The sequence below is a fragment of the Zootoca vivipara genome, chromosome 1, assembly GCF_963506605.1.
Source record: "Zootoca vivipara chromosome 1, rZooViv1.1, whole genome shotgun sequence".
In the NCBI taxonomy this organism is placed as follows: domain Eukaryota; kingdom Metazoa; phylum Chordata; class Lepidosauria; order Squamata; family Lacertidae; genus Zootoca; species Zootoca vivipara.
In genome coordinates, this window is record NC_083276.1 from 83,222,618 (window position 1) to 83,237,245 (window position 14,628).

The 14,628-nt window shown below is 46.6% G+C and overlaps 1 protein-coding gene across 1 annotated transcript; it reads left to right on the forward strand.

Moving 5' to 3' along the window:
- The first annotated feature begins 4,751 nt into the window (after positions 1-4,751).
- TBX10 (T-box transcription factor 10) lies at positions 4,752-14,524 on the forward strand. Its single transcript, XM_060282136.1, has 9 exons — positions 4,752-4,850; positions 4,949-4,961; positions 6,445-6,706; positions 8,024-8,146; positions 9,962-10,118; positions 10,631-10,786; positions 12,030-12,097; positions 13,054-13,142; positions 14,250-14,524. Exons 1-9 carry the CDS (start codon positions 4,752-4,754, stop codon positions 14,522-14,524), a joined length of 1,242 nt encoding a protein of 413 aa, XP_060138119.1.
- The last annotated feature ends 104 nt before the right edge of the window (positions 14,525-14,628 follow it).

A 14,628-nucleotide genomic window follows, 5' to 3' on the forward strand; every position in this document is an offset into this window, starting at 1 on the left:
ATTTAACCTTTAGCTCTAGCTGTTTGGAGCCTGGTGAATTATTTTCTTGTTGCAATTGCCAGTGACCTATGGACCACACTGCACCTGCACCAAAATGTTGCCCTGTCTTAAGTTCTGAGTCAAAGAACCCAAACTGGGAAAGAAATTAAGAATAATTGCTAAGGATTAAGTATGAAATCACCCCAGCCTGAGTGGTTGGGTTCACACTTCAAGCTGAGGACATTTGCAGACTATTGCTATTTTCAGGTGGGATTCAATCATGTACTGGCAAATTCAGGCTGCACAATGCCAGTTGATTGGGAGGTCTTGCACAAGAAGCCCATTCATTAACTAGCTGACATTGCCTATCTACCCTGTAAACAAATTAGGATGAATGCTCAGTAACCATGTTGCCTGGGAGCACCCTGAGTTGTGCACACACACCCCTAGAATCTAGTCCTAGGCAAAGGATAAGACATAATAATGTCTAGTCTACAGTTTGAGGTCCATGGATACTGATAACCAGTACTTTTTTCTTAAAAAATGTTTAGGGGTACTCTCATTTTGACTCAAGAAAACCACCATTTTATAGATCAAATTGGGAAAAATAAATACAGTAAATGGGGGAAAAGTACAAAGATTCACAAAATGTTTAGGGGTATGCGTGCCCCTGCGTACCCCCCAGAAAAAAAGCACTGCTGATGATGTTCCAAAACTGGATGCAGCTTTGGGGCTTACACTGTTTACAGCTCCTCTGCCTGCTTTTTAATGAACAGATATTTCTAAACACTCTTGCATGCTCCCTTACTTCCTTGAGCAATGAGAAGTTGTATGGGCAGCACTGCCAGAGAAAGATGCCTTGCACCCCAAAGTACATTCAGCCAGCATAGCTCTCTCTCTTTGTCTCACTCCAGACTCCACAAATGCCTTTTTCTTCTCCCTCACACACAAATGCACCCACTTTACAATATCCCCTCCACTAGCTTTGGGTCTCCTGCTCCAAGTTGTGATTCCCACCTCCTTCAAATGACTGAACAAGGTTTCTAGGTAGCTACCAACCATGAGCTCCCATGAGAAACATCACTGTGCTCTTAGCTACTATCACTCCTAGCAAAAGAATGGTCTTCTAGCCACAGATTCCAGTCATTAGTGGAATTTTCTACCATTTGGTTGGGAAGCACAAAACAATGTCAGGTGGAAGATCTCCATGAAGAGTAACAGTGTCATGTAGGAGAGAGTCTGTGTTCTTACCAGCTACAGGACTGGTCCAGGACATTTTGCTTCTTGAAACAAAGAACAAGATAGTGCCTTCCCTCATTTCCACATACAGAAGCTAACCAGTTTAATTTTACTTCAACACTGGCAATGGGACAGCGTCCTTCACAGCACCTGAGGGGGTGTAGGGCAAACTATGTGGCAAACAAACACAACTATGTCTTCTAACGCCTCACCTCCAGTCCCTGTCCTCTAGCATTTGCTGTCTGAGGCAGCTGCCTCACTCTACCTAGTGGTAGGGCTGACCCTGCCTAGGTAAGTGTGCACATAGGATTGCAGCTTAAACTGACCAGAGGTGACAGGCAAGATTCAAAAGCCATAGACCAGCTCAAATTTATAGCGATATAAATAGGTAGAATTGACACTTGTGCCCTATTCTTCTGCAGGATAGGACTCCTGGAGAAACCACTGGCTCTTGGGGGCCTGTGATGAATAGAATCCATTCCATCCTTCGTGTTCTTTTCTCTCCCTGCAAAATACCTCAGTAAGTACCTCTCTTGCCTCCTGCTCTCTGGGAGCCATCCTTTCCTCCCTCATGCTAAGAGTACCATCACACCCACCCCAGATCTGGCCTCCCTCACAGTCTCATTGCCGAGGGGGCACCCTTCTCTGCTACTGCCCATTTATCTCCTTCTGTCACCAGCAGTGGCAGCTCTAATAACTCCCCGGCAGGTATTGAGCGGCAAGATGAGGAGGTGTGAGAAGGCACAATGAACAGTTGTCGCCAGCTTGGCAGGAGGAAGATGGATGGAGGGGAAGACCATGGCCCTGTGCCTGAGGGCTGAGCATGGAGAGGAAGAGAGGAAGGGAAGATGGCTCCCGCACCAGCCTACTGACTGTGTAAGTTTTGATCTGGGATGGCTTCTTGGCGAATGCAAGCTGCCCCTCAATGTCGCATGCACATGTGGGTTCATTCAATGTCTGCCCCCTGAGCGAGCGCACCTCCTTGCCACTCCTGCCACTGCCCAACCACTTTCCCTCTGCCTCTGGGCCCAGCAGGAGAGGGCAAGGGAAATGGAGGCAGCGACTGCTCTTGCATCCTTATTTGCATGCTTGGAGAGGGCATGAGGAAGAGGAGGGGTGGGGAGCTTTGTGTGTTAGTAGTGGGGATCCATGGGGGGGGGGGAAGAGAAAATAGGGGACAGTTGTACCTCCCGGAGGAAACATAATCTCCAGATTCCCAGCTTTCATTAAAAAGTATGTTTGTGTAGCATTGGCAGAGTCTGATATGAGACAAAATGTACAGATACTATTCTTCTTATTTTTTGTAAGCTTTGCTCCACCCGCCAGCCCTACTGCCAACCTCTCTTCCCCCACACCTGGCCAACTCTTCCTCGCTTTACACCTCACAGCTTGACCCCAGCCCCGCTCCTCATGGCTTCCCCATGCCCCAACATGCTTCCTCTCCCATCTCACTAAACAGCCCCTTTAAAGGAGGGGGAGGCATCTCAGAGAGCATTTTCCACTATGGTTTGTGAAGCTGCCTCCATCAAACGGCTCGTCTTAACTCGGTACAAGGCAGCTTCTTGTGCCCCTGAAGATGGTGGGAGTTCCTGCGCCCTAAACAGTTACACAGAAGGGGGATTTAGCAGGGGCATCTCATCATGCCATTAAAACTCCAGCAGTAAGGAAAGCTGTACTGCCAAAAAAACCAACCCTCCTCTATACAACTTGACCCAGAGCCTCGTCTCCTCTTGTCTATATGCTACAGACTTTGACCCTTCTGTCACTCAAGACCTCCACCTTGGTTTTTATGAGGATCACTGAGCAGCACTGACAACAAATTAAAGCTGTTGCACCCACTATCCTTTTTAACCCTCCGGCTTCAGCAATATTGTCTCGGCCCAGGATGTGGTCCCAGGGTTGCTGCTCCCGGCCACCTGCTCATCCTACTCATTAATTGCCGTGCATTTTATTTGCTGCATGTACGTGTAGATACTCAAATGCCTCCAGCGCTGTTGGTCTTGCCATGTCACCCAACCAAGCCTCTCCCCCATCCACCCATTTCCCCATCTTGCTTCCCATTGGAGGGAGTGGAAGTCTTGGCTGACGTGGGTCCACCTCCTGCCCCCCAACGCTGTTATGAAGGAAAATAAAACCGCTCACACCATCCCAGAGGTTCAATTCAGAACATTGCAAAGGGGGACGTGGCAAGACAGAGAGACACGAGCTGAACCAAACAACCCAGAGTCATCCCAGCATCGCGGGCAATGTCAGGTAAAGCCTGCTTGGCACTGCAGGAGCCAGGCACGCATCCATCGGTGCTCTGGATCCTGTTACTTTTCTCTTTGGGCATTTGATGACATCTGTAGAGCCCTCCCGATTCCTTAAAGTGGGTTAGGAGCTTTGCATTCATGGCTCTTTTGCCTTGCCATTCAACATAGCTGAAGAGCTACATCTTCTCAGGTAAATTTTCCATGAGCTGCTCTCCAGCTAAGTACTTGGATCATGAAGCTGGTAGTTCTTTGGCACCCCGATGTGTGTGACTTGTAGGTTGAAATCTCTCCCCCCCCCCCAGTAGTTCCTAGGAGGAATGTCTCTTTGCCTCTTATCTAGACCTGTAACAATACTACCAGTTTTAAGGGAGAGAACGGGTCTAATGGTTGGGAATTATTGAGAAACCTCCAGAAGTTCTAGGGTGACTTCTAGAACATCATAGTGATTTCCTATAATGACACGGCTGTGACTATGGATCAGATCCAGCTCAACAATTTCCATTTTATTATTAGGTTTGGTGGTTGGGCCAAATGACCCCTCAAGGTCCCTTCCAACTGCGTGATTCTGTAATTCTGTATTTTAATATTTTGTTGGAAGCCACCCAGAGTGGCTGGGGCAACCCGGCCAGATGGGCGGGGTATAAATAATAAATTATTATTATTATTATTATTATTATTATTATTATTATTATTCCTTCAGTAGCACCTTAAAGACCAACTAAGTTTTTATTTTGGTATGAGCTTTCGTGTGCATGCACACTTCATCAGATAACTTCATCAGGTATCTGAGGAAGTGTGCATGCACACGAAAGCTCATACCAAAATAAAAAATTAGTTGGTCTTTAAGGTGCTACTGAAGGAATTTTTTTATTTTGTTTAGACTCAGACCAACACGACTACCTACCTGTAACTATTATTATTATTATTATTATTATTATTATTATTATTATTACAAAAGAAGGGCTGCACCCAGTTGGATACATTTAGCCTGGGCTAAAGGACTGGGCTGCTGCCTCTCAATAGCTGATCTTAAGCATGGCTAAGAAAATACATGAGAAGGTATTCTTTCCCTCCTCCCAGCCCCCATTCAGCCTGTGCAGAAAGGACAGCATATAGTTTGGAGTTTTCAAAGCAACCTGAGGACAGAGACAGAACTGAGGTTTAGCTGTGGAGCATCTTAGTGTGCAGGCTGGTCCACTGGGAGGGCAGTGGACTTTGGTTGCCCACTGGAGTGTTAAGCTATGGGCCTCCACAAATTGCCATAAGCCTCCTGTGGACCTCATGCCTCAAGCACTGCAGCCGGAAGCAGTGGACAGGGCAGTGAGGCTGCGCCACTCGCCTGATCTCCCTCTGGCTGAGCTGCTGCAGCATACCAAGATGGTGAGGGGCAGAGACAATGCCCGGGTGGTGTAGATGCTTTGGCAGGAGTGCCAGATGGGCTCCACTGGCACGTTTGTGCTGGTATTCTGTTGACCCAGCCAGGGTGGTTAGGTGAGTGGCATAGCCCCATTACACTGATTGCTGCAGACTGCAGTCCTGTGGCAATATTATTAAGTGCAGACCCAAGACATTTTGCTGCTTGAAGTAGAATCACCACCATCACCAGTCCCTGTTATATGTGAGGGCTAGACTTGGCAGTGAGTTACAGGACCAAACTAGATGTCAGGTGGGGTGTCAGTGGGGTGGAGCATTGGATTACTGGGCTCTGGTGTCCTCTCTAAACTGCCTGGAGCATGCAGGACAGCCATATTCTTCTCTCGTGCCACTGGAAAGTGTCCTCAGCAGCAGGTACTAGCCATGGGTCTGAGGAGACACAGTATGGGTGCATGGGAGCTTCTAAGCCAGGCAGAATTAAGGTTCATCCACATTTCTAGGCACAGGTCTCAGTTTTCCAGGTCTTTGTCCGAGCAGGGTTTTGTTTTGCTTTGCTTTTTCCCCCTGGTGTTTTACCAATGAATTGGAGCAAACGGTAATTGGGTTTTCCGTGGCTTTCTGTTTGCTCCAATTCAACGGTAAAGCACAGGTTTTCCTGGAGAAAGTGCCAGGACAAGAAAACCCAGATGGACTTGGAAAGCCCAGACAAGTGCCTAGAAAGCTCAGAGCAAAGGAAAGCATTGATGAGCCCTTACTCTAGAGAGGCCAGTCAGCCATCTACCGCCACCCCCCTTGCAGACTGGGAAGAAGGAAAGAGTTAGGCTCAAAGACACATGTGGACCTTCTGATGTGATACCTCTGAGCCCAGGTCTCTCCTCCAATAGTCATTTTGGGGGGCTGAGCCCTCATTGTATCCCTGAAGCCAGGATTGAAACTAAGCTTTATTTCATCCCAGTTTGGCACACACACACACCCAACACACGCACATTTGCATACACACACAGGCTGGGAGCCTCAATGGCGCCCCTCTGGGTGCTTCACCCAGGGCAAAGAACTTAGCTAGTGCCCCCCGCCATAGCTATGGCTCTGCCTGAAGCAACTGCAGGGAAGGAGTAGCCTCAGAGTCAGCGCCCTCCTTTGGCAGACGGTTCCTGAGCTACAGTCGTTCATGTCACAGCTGAAGGGGCATAGCTCTGTGGTAGAGCATCTGTTTTGCATGCCAAAGGCTCACAGGTACAATCTCCAGATATTCTGTAAATACTATGTCTATTGTTGTTAAAGCCTGTTTAATTGCTTTTATTCATGATTCTTTTGTATCATTTAATGTAAACCACTTATAGAGCGGTGGTCTTTATTGGATTGTTAAATTGGAAAACTTAATGAATATTATTTGTGAAAGTAAAAAAGAAAAAGAAAAGTACAATCCCCGGCTTTTCCAGGTGGGGCTAAGAACATCCCCTTGTCTGAAATCTAATAAAGCTGCTTTCAGTCTGCGCTGACTACATGGGGCAAAGGTCTGACTCATTGTAATGCAGGCTCCTGTGTTCATACATAGTCATAATATAGTCATTATGCCAGTTGTCCTTCTCTCCATCCCCAGCGTTCATTGCCGCAAGCCTGAGTGTACTGACATCTGATGGCTGCCCCTTCTCACCAAGCCCTGTGGGAGCACCGTGCCTGCTGGCGACAACGCCAGAGTTTGAGCAGTATGAAGTGGAGGGAGCAGCGAAGCAAGGAGTCAGCTCCCAGTTGGCCAGGAAAAACCAGTGTGTCTCTGGCGTCACTGTGCAACTGGAGATGAGGAGTCTCTGGGAGGAGTTCAATAGCCTTGGCACTGAGATGATTGTCACCAAAGCAGGGCGGTAGGTATAATGTTCTTTGGTCCAAGGAATGAGGATTAGAAACACAGCTTTGATCTATAAAGTGACTAAACAGGAACTACAATAATCCTTATTAGCTTTTACTAGTCTAACATTTAGGAGTAACACCAAATTACAATGCCCTTAATAATGTGCACTGTATAATGGAATACCCGTTTATTCAGGCATTCGGCATTATTTTTATTTACTATTTACCTGGCCTTCACCTTAAGGTACACACCAAAATCAGACATTTAAACTATATATTTCAAGTGTCAAAGGTCAGGGTGAAGAGGTGCCTCTTCAGCATTTGCTGGAAATTGTATAGCCGAGTTGCCAGGCGCACCTATATGAGGAGGTAGCTACACAACCTAGGGGCTGCGGCTGAGAATGTCCTCTCCTGGACCATCTCCACCCTGAGTTTCTGAGGGCAGCAGAACAGCCAGTAGAGCCCCCTCTGCTGTTCTTAATGTCCAGGAGTGTAGGGAAGGAGATTATCTTTCAGACAACTCCCAGGACCACAGCCCAAAACAATGTGCAGGTCTGCTATTTAAATGGAGCAAACTCCTGCAGTTACAAACTGTACCACAACACTGTGTACCATCAGGGAAAGTGTGATCCAAGGGTGTTTATTGTGCCCCCTACAACAAAGCCTGAGGTGGGCTTCCCACCACAATGGGCAAGAAACCCTGAACCATTGCTCTAAGGACTGCGTCCCATCCCTACCCTGCCTCAAGCTATTGTAAAAGGTAAAGGTAAAGGGACCCCTGACCATTAGGTCCAGTCGTGACCGGCTCTGGGGTTGCAGCGCTCATCTCTTGTTATTGGCCGAGGGAGCCGGCGTACAGCTTCCAGGTCATGTGGCCAGCATGACAAAGCCACTTCTGGCGAACCAGAGCAGCACACGGAAACACTGTTTACCTTGCCGCTGTAGCGGTACCTATTTACCTGTACAGTACTTGTACTTTGACATGCTTTTGAACTGCTAGGTTGGCAGCAGCTGGGACCGAGCAACAGGAGCTCACCCCGTCATGGGGATTCGAACCGCCGACCTGCTGATCGGCAAGCCGTAGGCCCTGTGGTTTAACCCACAGCGCCACCCGCATCCCTGTTGCACATCAGCAGTAGCCAAGGTGATGTTCTCCAGATGTCGCCAGTCTCTAACATCGCTGACCACTGGCTATTCTGGCTGGGACTGAGGAGAGTCCAACAGCATCTAGAAGACACACAGTTGGCTACCCCTGCCCTACCCTGGGTAAATTGGAGGTTAGCGGGCAGTGGGAAAGCAGAATCACCTAAACTCCTTTCTCCCTGTGGCAGGAGGATGTTCCCCACCTTCCAGGTGAAGATATCTGGCATGGATCCCTTGGCTGATTATGTGCTGCTCATGGACTTCGTGCCTTTGGATGACAAGAGATACCGGTATGGTATCTGGGACAATGAGTTTGGAGCCATTTTTGCTAGTTAGCCAGCCAGCGAGAGCAAGCTAGGCCCCAGTGAGACCCAGAAGGCATGGCGTGTGGCTAGGCCTGATAAGTGTTAATGGAAGGATTTCTATAAATTCAGAGGTAGCAGCAGCGAGTTCTGAACTGAGGCACCCTGACTTTTTAAACCTGCAGGGGACATGTTGATTTATTACATGGAGCTACTAGTTGGCTGTTTTGTTGTATTCCAGATATGTACAGGTTCCTACGTTAATCAAATGAATGGAATAATATTTTTTTAAAAAAATATGTGCCCTTTGTGTAGAGTGTTAATTGAAACAAGCCTTAAATTGAGCTGAAATTCTGTTCCAGAATCAAGTTTCAAATCTTGCCATGGAATGTAGTAATAAAGGAAATAACAAAATTTAAAAGTACTACCTCCCTCATCAATAAGTTACCCCACAGTAACCCCTTGACCACATCAGAGTTATGAGAAGTAGCTTCCATGTGGGAATTAATTGTCCTCTGCGTCCTCTGGCCGGCGCGACGGACCGGAAGTCTAATTGTACAAATTAACCACTATCCCTAATGGGAACCGTGTGCTATTTAGATCCTTTCGAAGGGGTGGAGAGCAGCCTAATATTGGAATATAGTCAACTCCACCCTTGCACTCTGAGCCAGGACACATGTTTAGTAAAACACAAAAAGATGTAGAGATTTGGAGTAGACATCTCTCTCTCTCTCTCTCTCTCTCTCTCTCTCTCTCTCTCTCTCTCTCACACACACACACACACACACACACACACTTACTTTATCAGATTTCTTCCCCATCCTTCACCGTAAGGTCCCAGGGTGGGTTACAATAACATAAAAGGACTATTATCAGTTAAAGCAACTTAATTATTTGAGGGAGGTTTAAAATTAATTTTACTATCTTTAATAGTGCCATGATTGATTGATTGATTGATTGATTGATTTCTTTTATTTCTCTTTCTCGTATTGTTTGGAGATTGAAAGTTTGTAGCGAGTTTAAGGGTTGGCGAGTAAGGATGTGTGAGACTGGAGGGGAGAGGAAACTACAGAGGGAATGCCAGAAGAAAACCCTGATAAACTATTGACAACAGACAAAACCGCGGTTTTCTGTACTGCATAATAGGTAGAAGGGATTTGCATGTGGAAAGTTTCTGCAGGAAAACAGCATACATTCTTGCACTGTCTACATTAAGGAAAGCATTAACCCTCTGGCCAGGTTTGGCTCTCTGTTGCCAATCCCAGAGGCACTTGGCACCACCAGGCCATTTTGGGTGAGGGAAATACAGCTCACCAATGTGACATTTTGCCAGTGTTAGTTGCCCACCAAGAACATACAGGGAATTGGGCTGGAATTAGTTCATGGTGGCCGAGATGGGTCTCTGAACTTGTGATGTACATGAAGGATAAAATGCAAAGTGTTATATGCAGTACCGCATGTAAAGATTCCAATTTCCCTCCATTTATTTTCCTTTTGCGCTACTCTAACCTTGCAGCTTCTGCTGTTCCCTGCACTGAAAATGCTTGAGTTCAGAAATTTTCGTGGTTGTTAAGCCTCTCAATCTGAATGTTTGCTATAGATGAATCCTGCTTCTTGCTGTAGAATGCTCCATAAAAAATATGCTTGAATTCTATCACAACAAAACAAACTGGAATCCCTCCGCCTTAACTGTAGTTTGAAATTATATATAGCTGCACACCAAGGCAAAAGCAGTAGACCCACCCACACTCCAAACTCTCACAGGGCCTCCATCGGGGCCTGCCTCAACATAATGCCTTTCCCCTGCAGGTATGCGTTCCATAGCTCCGCTTGGCTGGTAGCTGGCAAGGCAGATCCTGCTACACCTGGCCGAGTTCACTTCCACCCTGACTCCCCTGCCAAGGGAGGCCAGTGGATGAGGCAAATTGTCTCCTTTGACAAGCTCAAGCTCACCAACAACTTGATGGATGACAATGGCCATGTAAGTTAACTGTGCAGTGTCTTGACATATGCTGTCAGTATAGAGTTTAGTCACTAGGTGGCACTGTACTTAGTTGTACCTGAAGGGAGGGAAACCAAATCAGGGTTTAACGCTGCTTCCCTGCAAGTTTTCCTATCTCAGAAAAATGGGAGCGAGCAGAAAAATATGCATCGTATATAACATAATAAATGTAACCTGGTGGTATTTAAAAGTTCAGCCCCTGGCATCTCCAGGTAGGGCTGGGAGAGACTTCCTTATAAGGCAGCTTTATATGTTCCTACTGCTTAAAATGAAAACAACTTGCAAGAGTGTGAGTGTATTTATGGGACTTCCCCGCTTACACTGTGAACCATTCAGGATTTGTTAATGTACACCAGGGGATACATTTACATGTGGAACAGGCATGGGGTGGGAGTCGTTTGATGTTCCTGGGTGTGTAAACAAGAGCTGTTAAATGAGAGCCCATGTATTGAACAGCCACCTGAAATGTCGCTTTGCCTTGATCACAACAGATAATCCTCAACTCCATGCACAGGTACCAGCCACGCTTCCATGTGGTGGTGGTAGATCCACGTCCAGACAGCGAGCGCTACGCCCAGGAGAATTTCAAGTCCTTCGTCTTCGCAGAGACTCAGTTCATGGCAGTGACAGCCTATCAGAACCACCGGGTGAGAGAACACGCATGCACAGCCCTCTGATGACACTGGTCAGTGTCACATGGGAGAGCTGGCCTATTGGAGAGAGTCAGGATTGGTACAGGACTAAGCGTGGCTGGTGGAGACTGGCAAACGGATCTATACATACACTGACACCTTTTGCTGTGCAATCCAAGCTGTGCAGCATTCCTAATGCATTTTTCACGGTGCCGTAATAATTACTTCAATTGTAGTAATAATTACTACATTACTAATAATTCTAGTAGTAATTACTACAATTTATTACGGTGCCATACTAATTACTAAGGTCATACCTCGGTTTAAGTACGCTTCCGTTTGAGTACTTACAGTTTAACCGTCTGGAACGGACTAATCCACTTTCCAATACTTTCAATGGGAAAGTTCACTTCAGGTTAAGTACACTTCAGGTTAAATACGGACTTCCAGAACCAATTACTGTACACTCATACTTTGGGTTAAGTATGCTTCAGGTTAAGTACTCCGCGGACCTGTCTGGAACGGATTAATCCACTTTCCATTACTTTAAATGGGAAAGTTCGCTTCAGGTTAAGTACAGACTTCCAGAACCAATTGTGTACTTAAACCGAGGTACCACTGTACAATGTTTGCCTTTAATTGTTTAATGTGGTGTAATGTTTAGAGATAGCTGTGAACTGAGGAGGTGTTATCTGTAAACCTACTCAGCCATGGCTTTCATTGGGTAGCCTTAAGTCACCAACACTTTTTATCACAGAATGATAAAAAGTGAACATACATGGACAAATAAATGTACAAATATCCATTCCGCTTTTGTATATCCCACCTATATCCTTCATAGAATCCAAAGTGGCATGCTTGTAGTGCCCAGGTCGTCTCCTATCCAGGTACTAATTACACCCAGACCTGCTTAGCTTCAACACTATGCCCTGGGATTGAATGCTAAATATATGAATCCTGCTCTTCTTTCAAAGAGCTCCCAGCAGTGTGCTTAAGTTTCATAGCATCGTGACATAGATCGGGATCATAGCTGCCAAGTTTTCGCTTTTCTCGCGAGGAAGCCTCTTCAGCATAAGGGAAAATCCCTGTAAAAAAGGGATAACTTGGCAGCTATGATCGGGATGCACCACAGTAGTAACATCATGGCTGGTGTTGCTTTCTCAGGCAGTAGTGAGAGCAACAGCTCTACTATAGCAAGAGAGGGGGCGGCAGGGGAAATGTGTGTACATACTTGAAAACGCATTTGCTCTCTCGGCAGATCACACAGCTGAAAATTGCTAGCAACCCCTTCGCAAAAGGGTTCCGGGAGTGTGAGCCAGATGACTGGTAAGTCTCCGCACATGGCGCTGCCTTCTCAAATACAGGTGGAGGGATAAGCCTCTTATGCGATGTAGCTGCAAACAGAGCAAATTCAATTCTCCAGCTGCAATCCTATACACATCATCCTTGTAAACAGGCCCACTAAAGTTACTAGCCTTAAGATGGCTAAGACCAGCAGCCTTTGTTTCCCATTTGGTTGCTCCTCCAAAGCCTTTTAAGCAGGCTTGTAAAATCAAAGTTGTCTTCTACCAAACAGGCTAATAGAACTCGGGGATAGATTTCCCTTCCTCCACAGGAAGCATGGAAACCAAGCAGACTAGCAATGGAAGTGAGAGGTCCATCCCTCCACCAGCCCACTCACTCACTCACATGAAATTCCTGGTCACTTATGGCAAGCTGATTAATACACAACTGCTAAGCCTGTCTACTCAAAAGCAAGCACCACTGAATACAATGGTGATTGCTACCAGGTAAGTTTATATATGATTGCACTTTTAGAGAAGTATTACTCGGAGTAGGGAAGACAGGCAGAAGATGCATTTTTTGGGGGGGGGGACCTCTGGGTTGGAAATTCTCGGCCAGTATGTGTTGACAATCTGTGTGACACCTGAATAGCTAGGGTGGCCACATGCCAGGGAAAACAAGGCTTGTGGCCCCATAATGTGTGCATAGAAGAGGGACTTCTGGTACCTATGTGTAGCAACCTACACAGGATGAAATGCCTCCTTCTGCACAGCTATTAAACAAAGGTGCAGGAGCCCTGCCTTCTTTTGCATCCAGCGACCCTACCAAGTGGGGCAAAAGGAGATGGGAGGGATAATGGTAGTGAGCACAGAAGCTGCCAAGTCTGGGACTGCTCCCAGTAACTACTTCTATACCGTAGCTCTGCCTATCCTATTTGAGTGTGTTTTATTTCCACAAGCCCATCACCAATGAAGTGCATGTCTTGTCTTTCTGCCTAGGCCCGGCTCACCAGGGCAACTATTAGGCTGCTTATCTCGGAATGGGGGTGCGGCTCCCTTAGCCCAGGTTCAAGAAACTACAGAAAAGGGTAAGGTGAAAAAAAGCAAATGGTAAGTAAGCCTTGCATGTAGAGAACACCATGGGAAGGCACAGGGCATGATGGGGCTATGGAGAGATGGCAGGGTCTCCTTCTTGACTTTGGTCACCATCATGACTTTGGTCCAGATTTTTCTCAAACTTAAATGTTTGATGCTAATAATCTCAACTTTCTCCTGTTGCTCTTTTTTCTGGTGCTTATGTGTGCAAAAATTAGCTAAGAATCATACATGCAATAATTTCTAATGAGAGAATGCTGCAAAGGGCTTCCAGTGACTAGGGAGCAGCTTCTCAGTGCTCTTTTTATCTTTTGACATCTCTCTTCATTTCATTTAATTTAATTTTAATTCTATTTATTTTTATTTCTATACCACCTTTTATCTGAGGATAACAGGGTGGTTTACAACACAGAAACACAAAAACATGCAGCATAACATCTTGGAGATGTCTGAAATATTAAGTGGTGTAAAAATGCTATTAACAAACAAATAATATCTCCCTTGCTCACCCTATGATCTTCTGGATATTTTGCTCAATATGCCTTTCTTCATATGCAGTTTGGTGTTTTTCCCCCCTAACTGCAGTGTAGTCATATTCATGCAGTGCTCTGTGAGATCTCAGTAAAACATGCGAGTAGCAATTACATTGTTCAGCAAGGTGGCATGGTTACCTTCTAAACGGGTGCCACATCTGCACTGAGAGAACCACTGGTACAGAAACTAACCACATGACCTAGGCCAAACCATGCAGTTAGTGTACACTTACGGTATTGCTACAAATATGAAGCCACAACCACTCGAGAGAAGCTTTTCAGCAGCTGCCGTGGTATAGTATAAGCCATGGCATAGTCTGCAGAGATCCTGGGCTCTTAGTGAGATTGAATGGAGGTAAACCACAGGGGTGGAAGTCTGGAGCAGATTTCTCCGTCCCTGATGGCTTAGCCTTCTCCATTCTGATTAACAGAATGGACCGAGTTGGCAGGATCAGGAAAAAAAAGTGGCAGACTTAAATATTTCCAGGAGTGAGTCATGCTGTGTAGGGACTGACTTTGGCTGGCCAGGGAAGTCATTCAGCTCTAAGCTCCCTTCTCTTTTTCTAGGGTTTGCCAGCAATCATCACCTCCCCCCTTCCCTCTTCAGAGACGCCTCCCAGCTGCAGCACCCACCCCTGGTCACCCCTGCCACCCTCCCCGATATGTGCCTTGCTCGACGACCCTTGAGTGAAGCATCAGGGGCCCTGCCCTACAAGCACCTCTCCTATCACAGCATCTACGTGGGAGCCCGCTCCCGGGCAACACCCTACGCCCTCCCCAGCAGCCGGGCCACCAGCTTCCACGCTCTCAACATCTACACTGCCGGGGACTATGAACAGTGAAGGAAGAGAGATCGAGTGGACAGATGAGGCAGTTCCCTCCTCTCTCTCCCCACACCTGCCCCAAGACTGAACCTATTTTCCAGGGACTAGCCTCAGGGTCCACC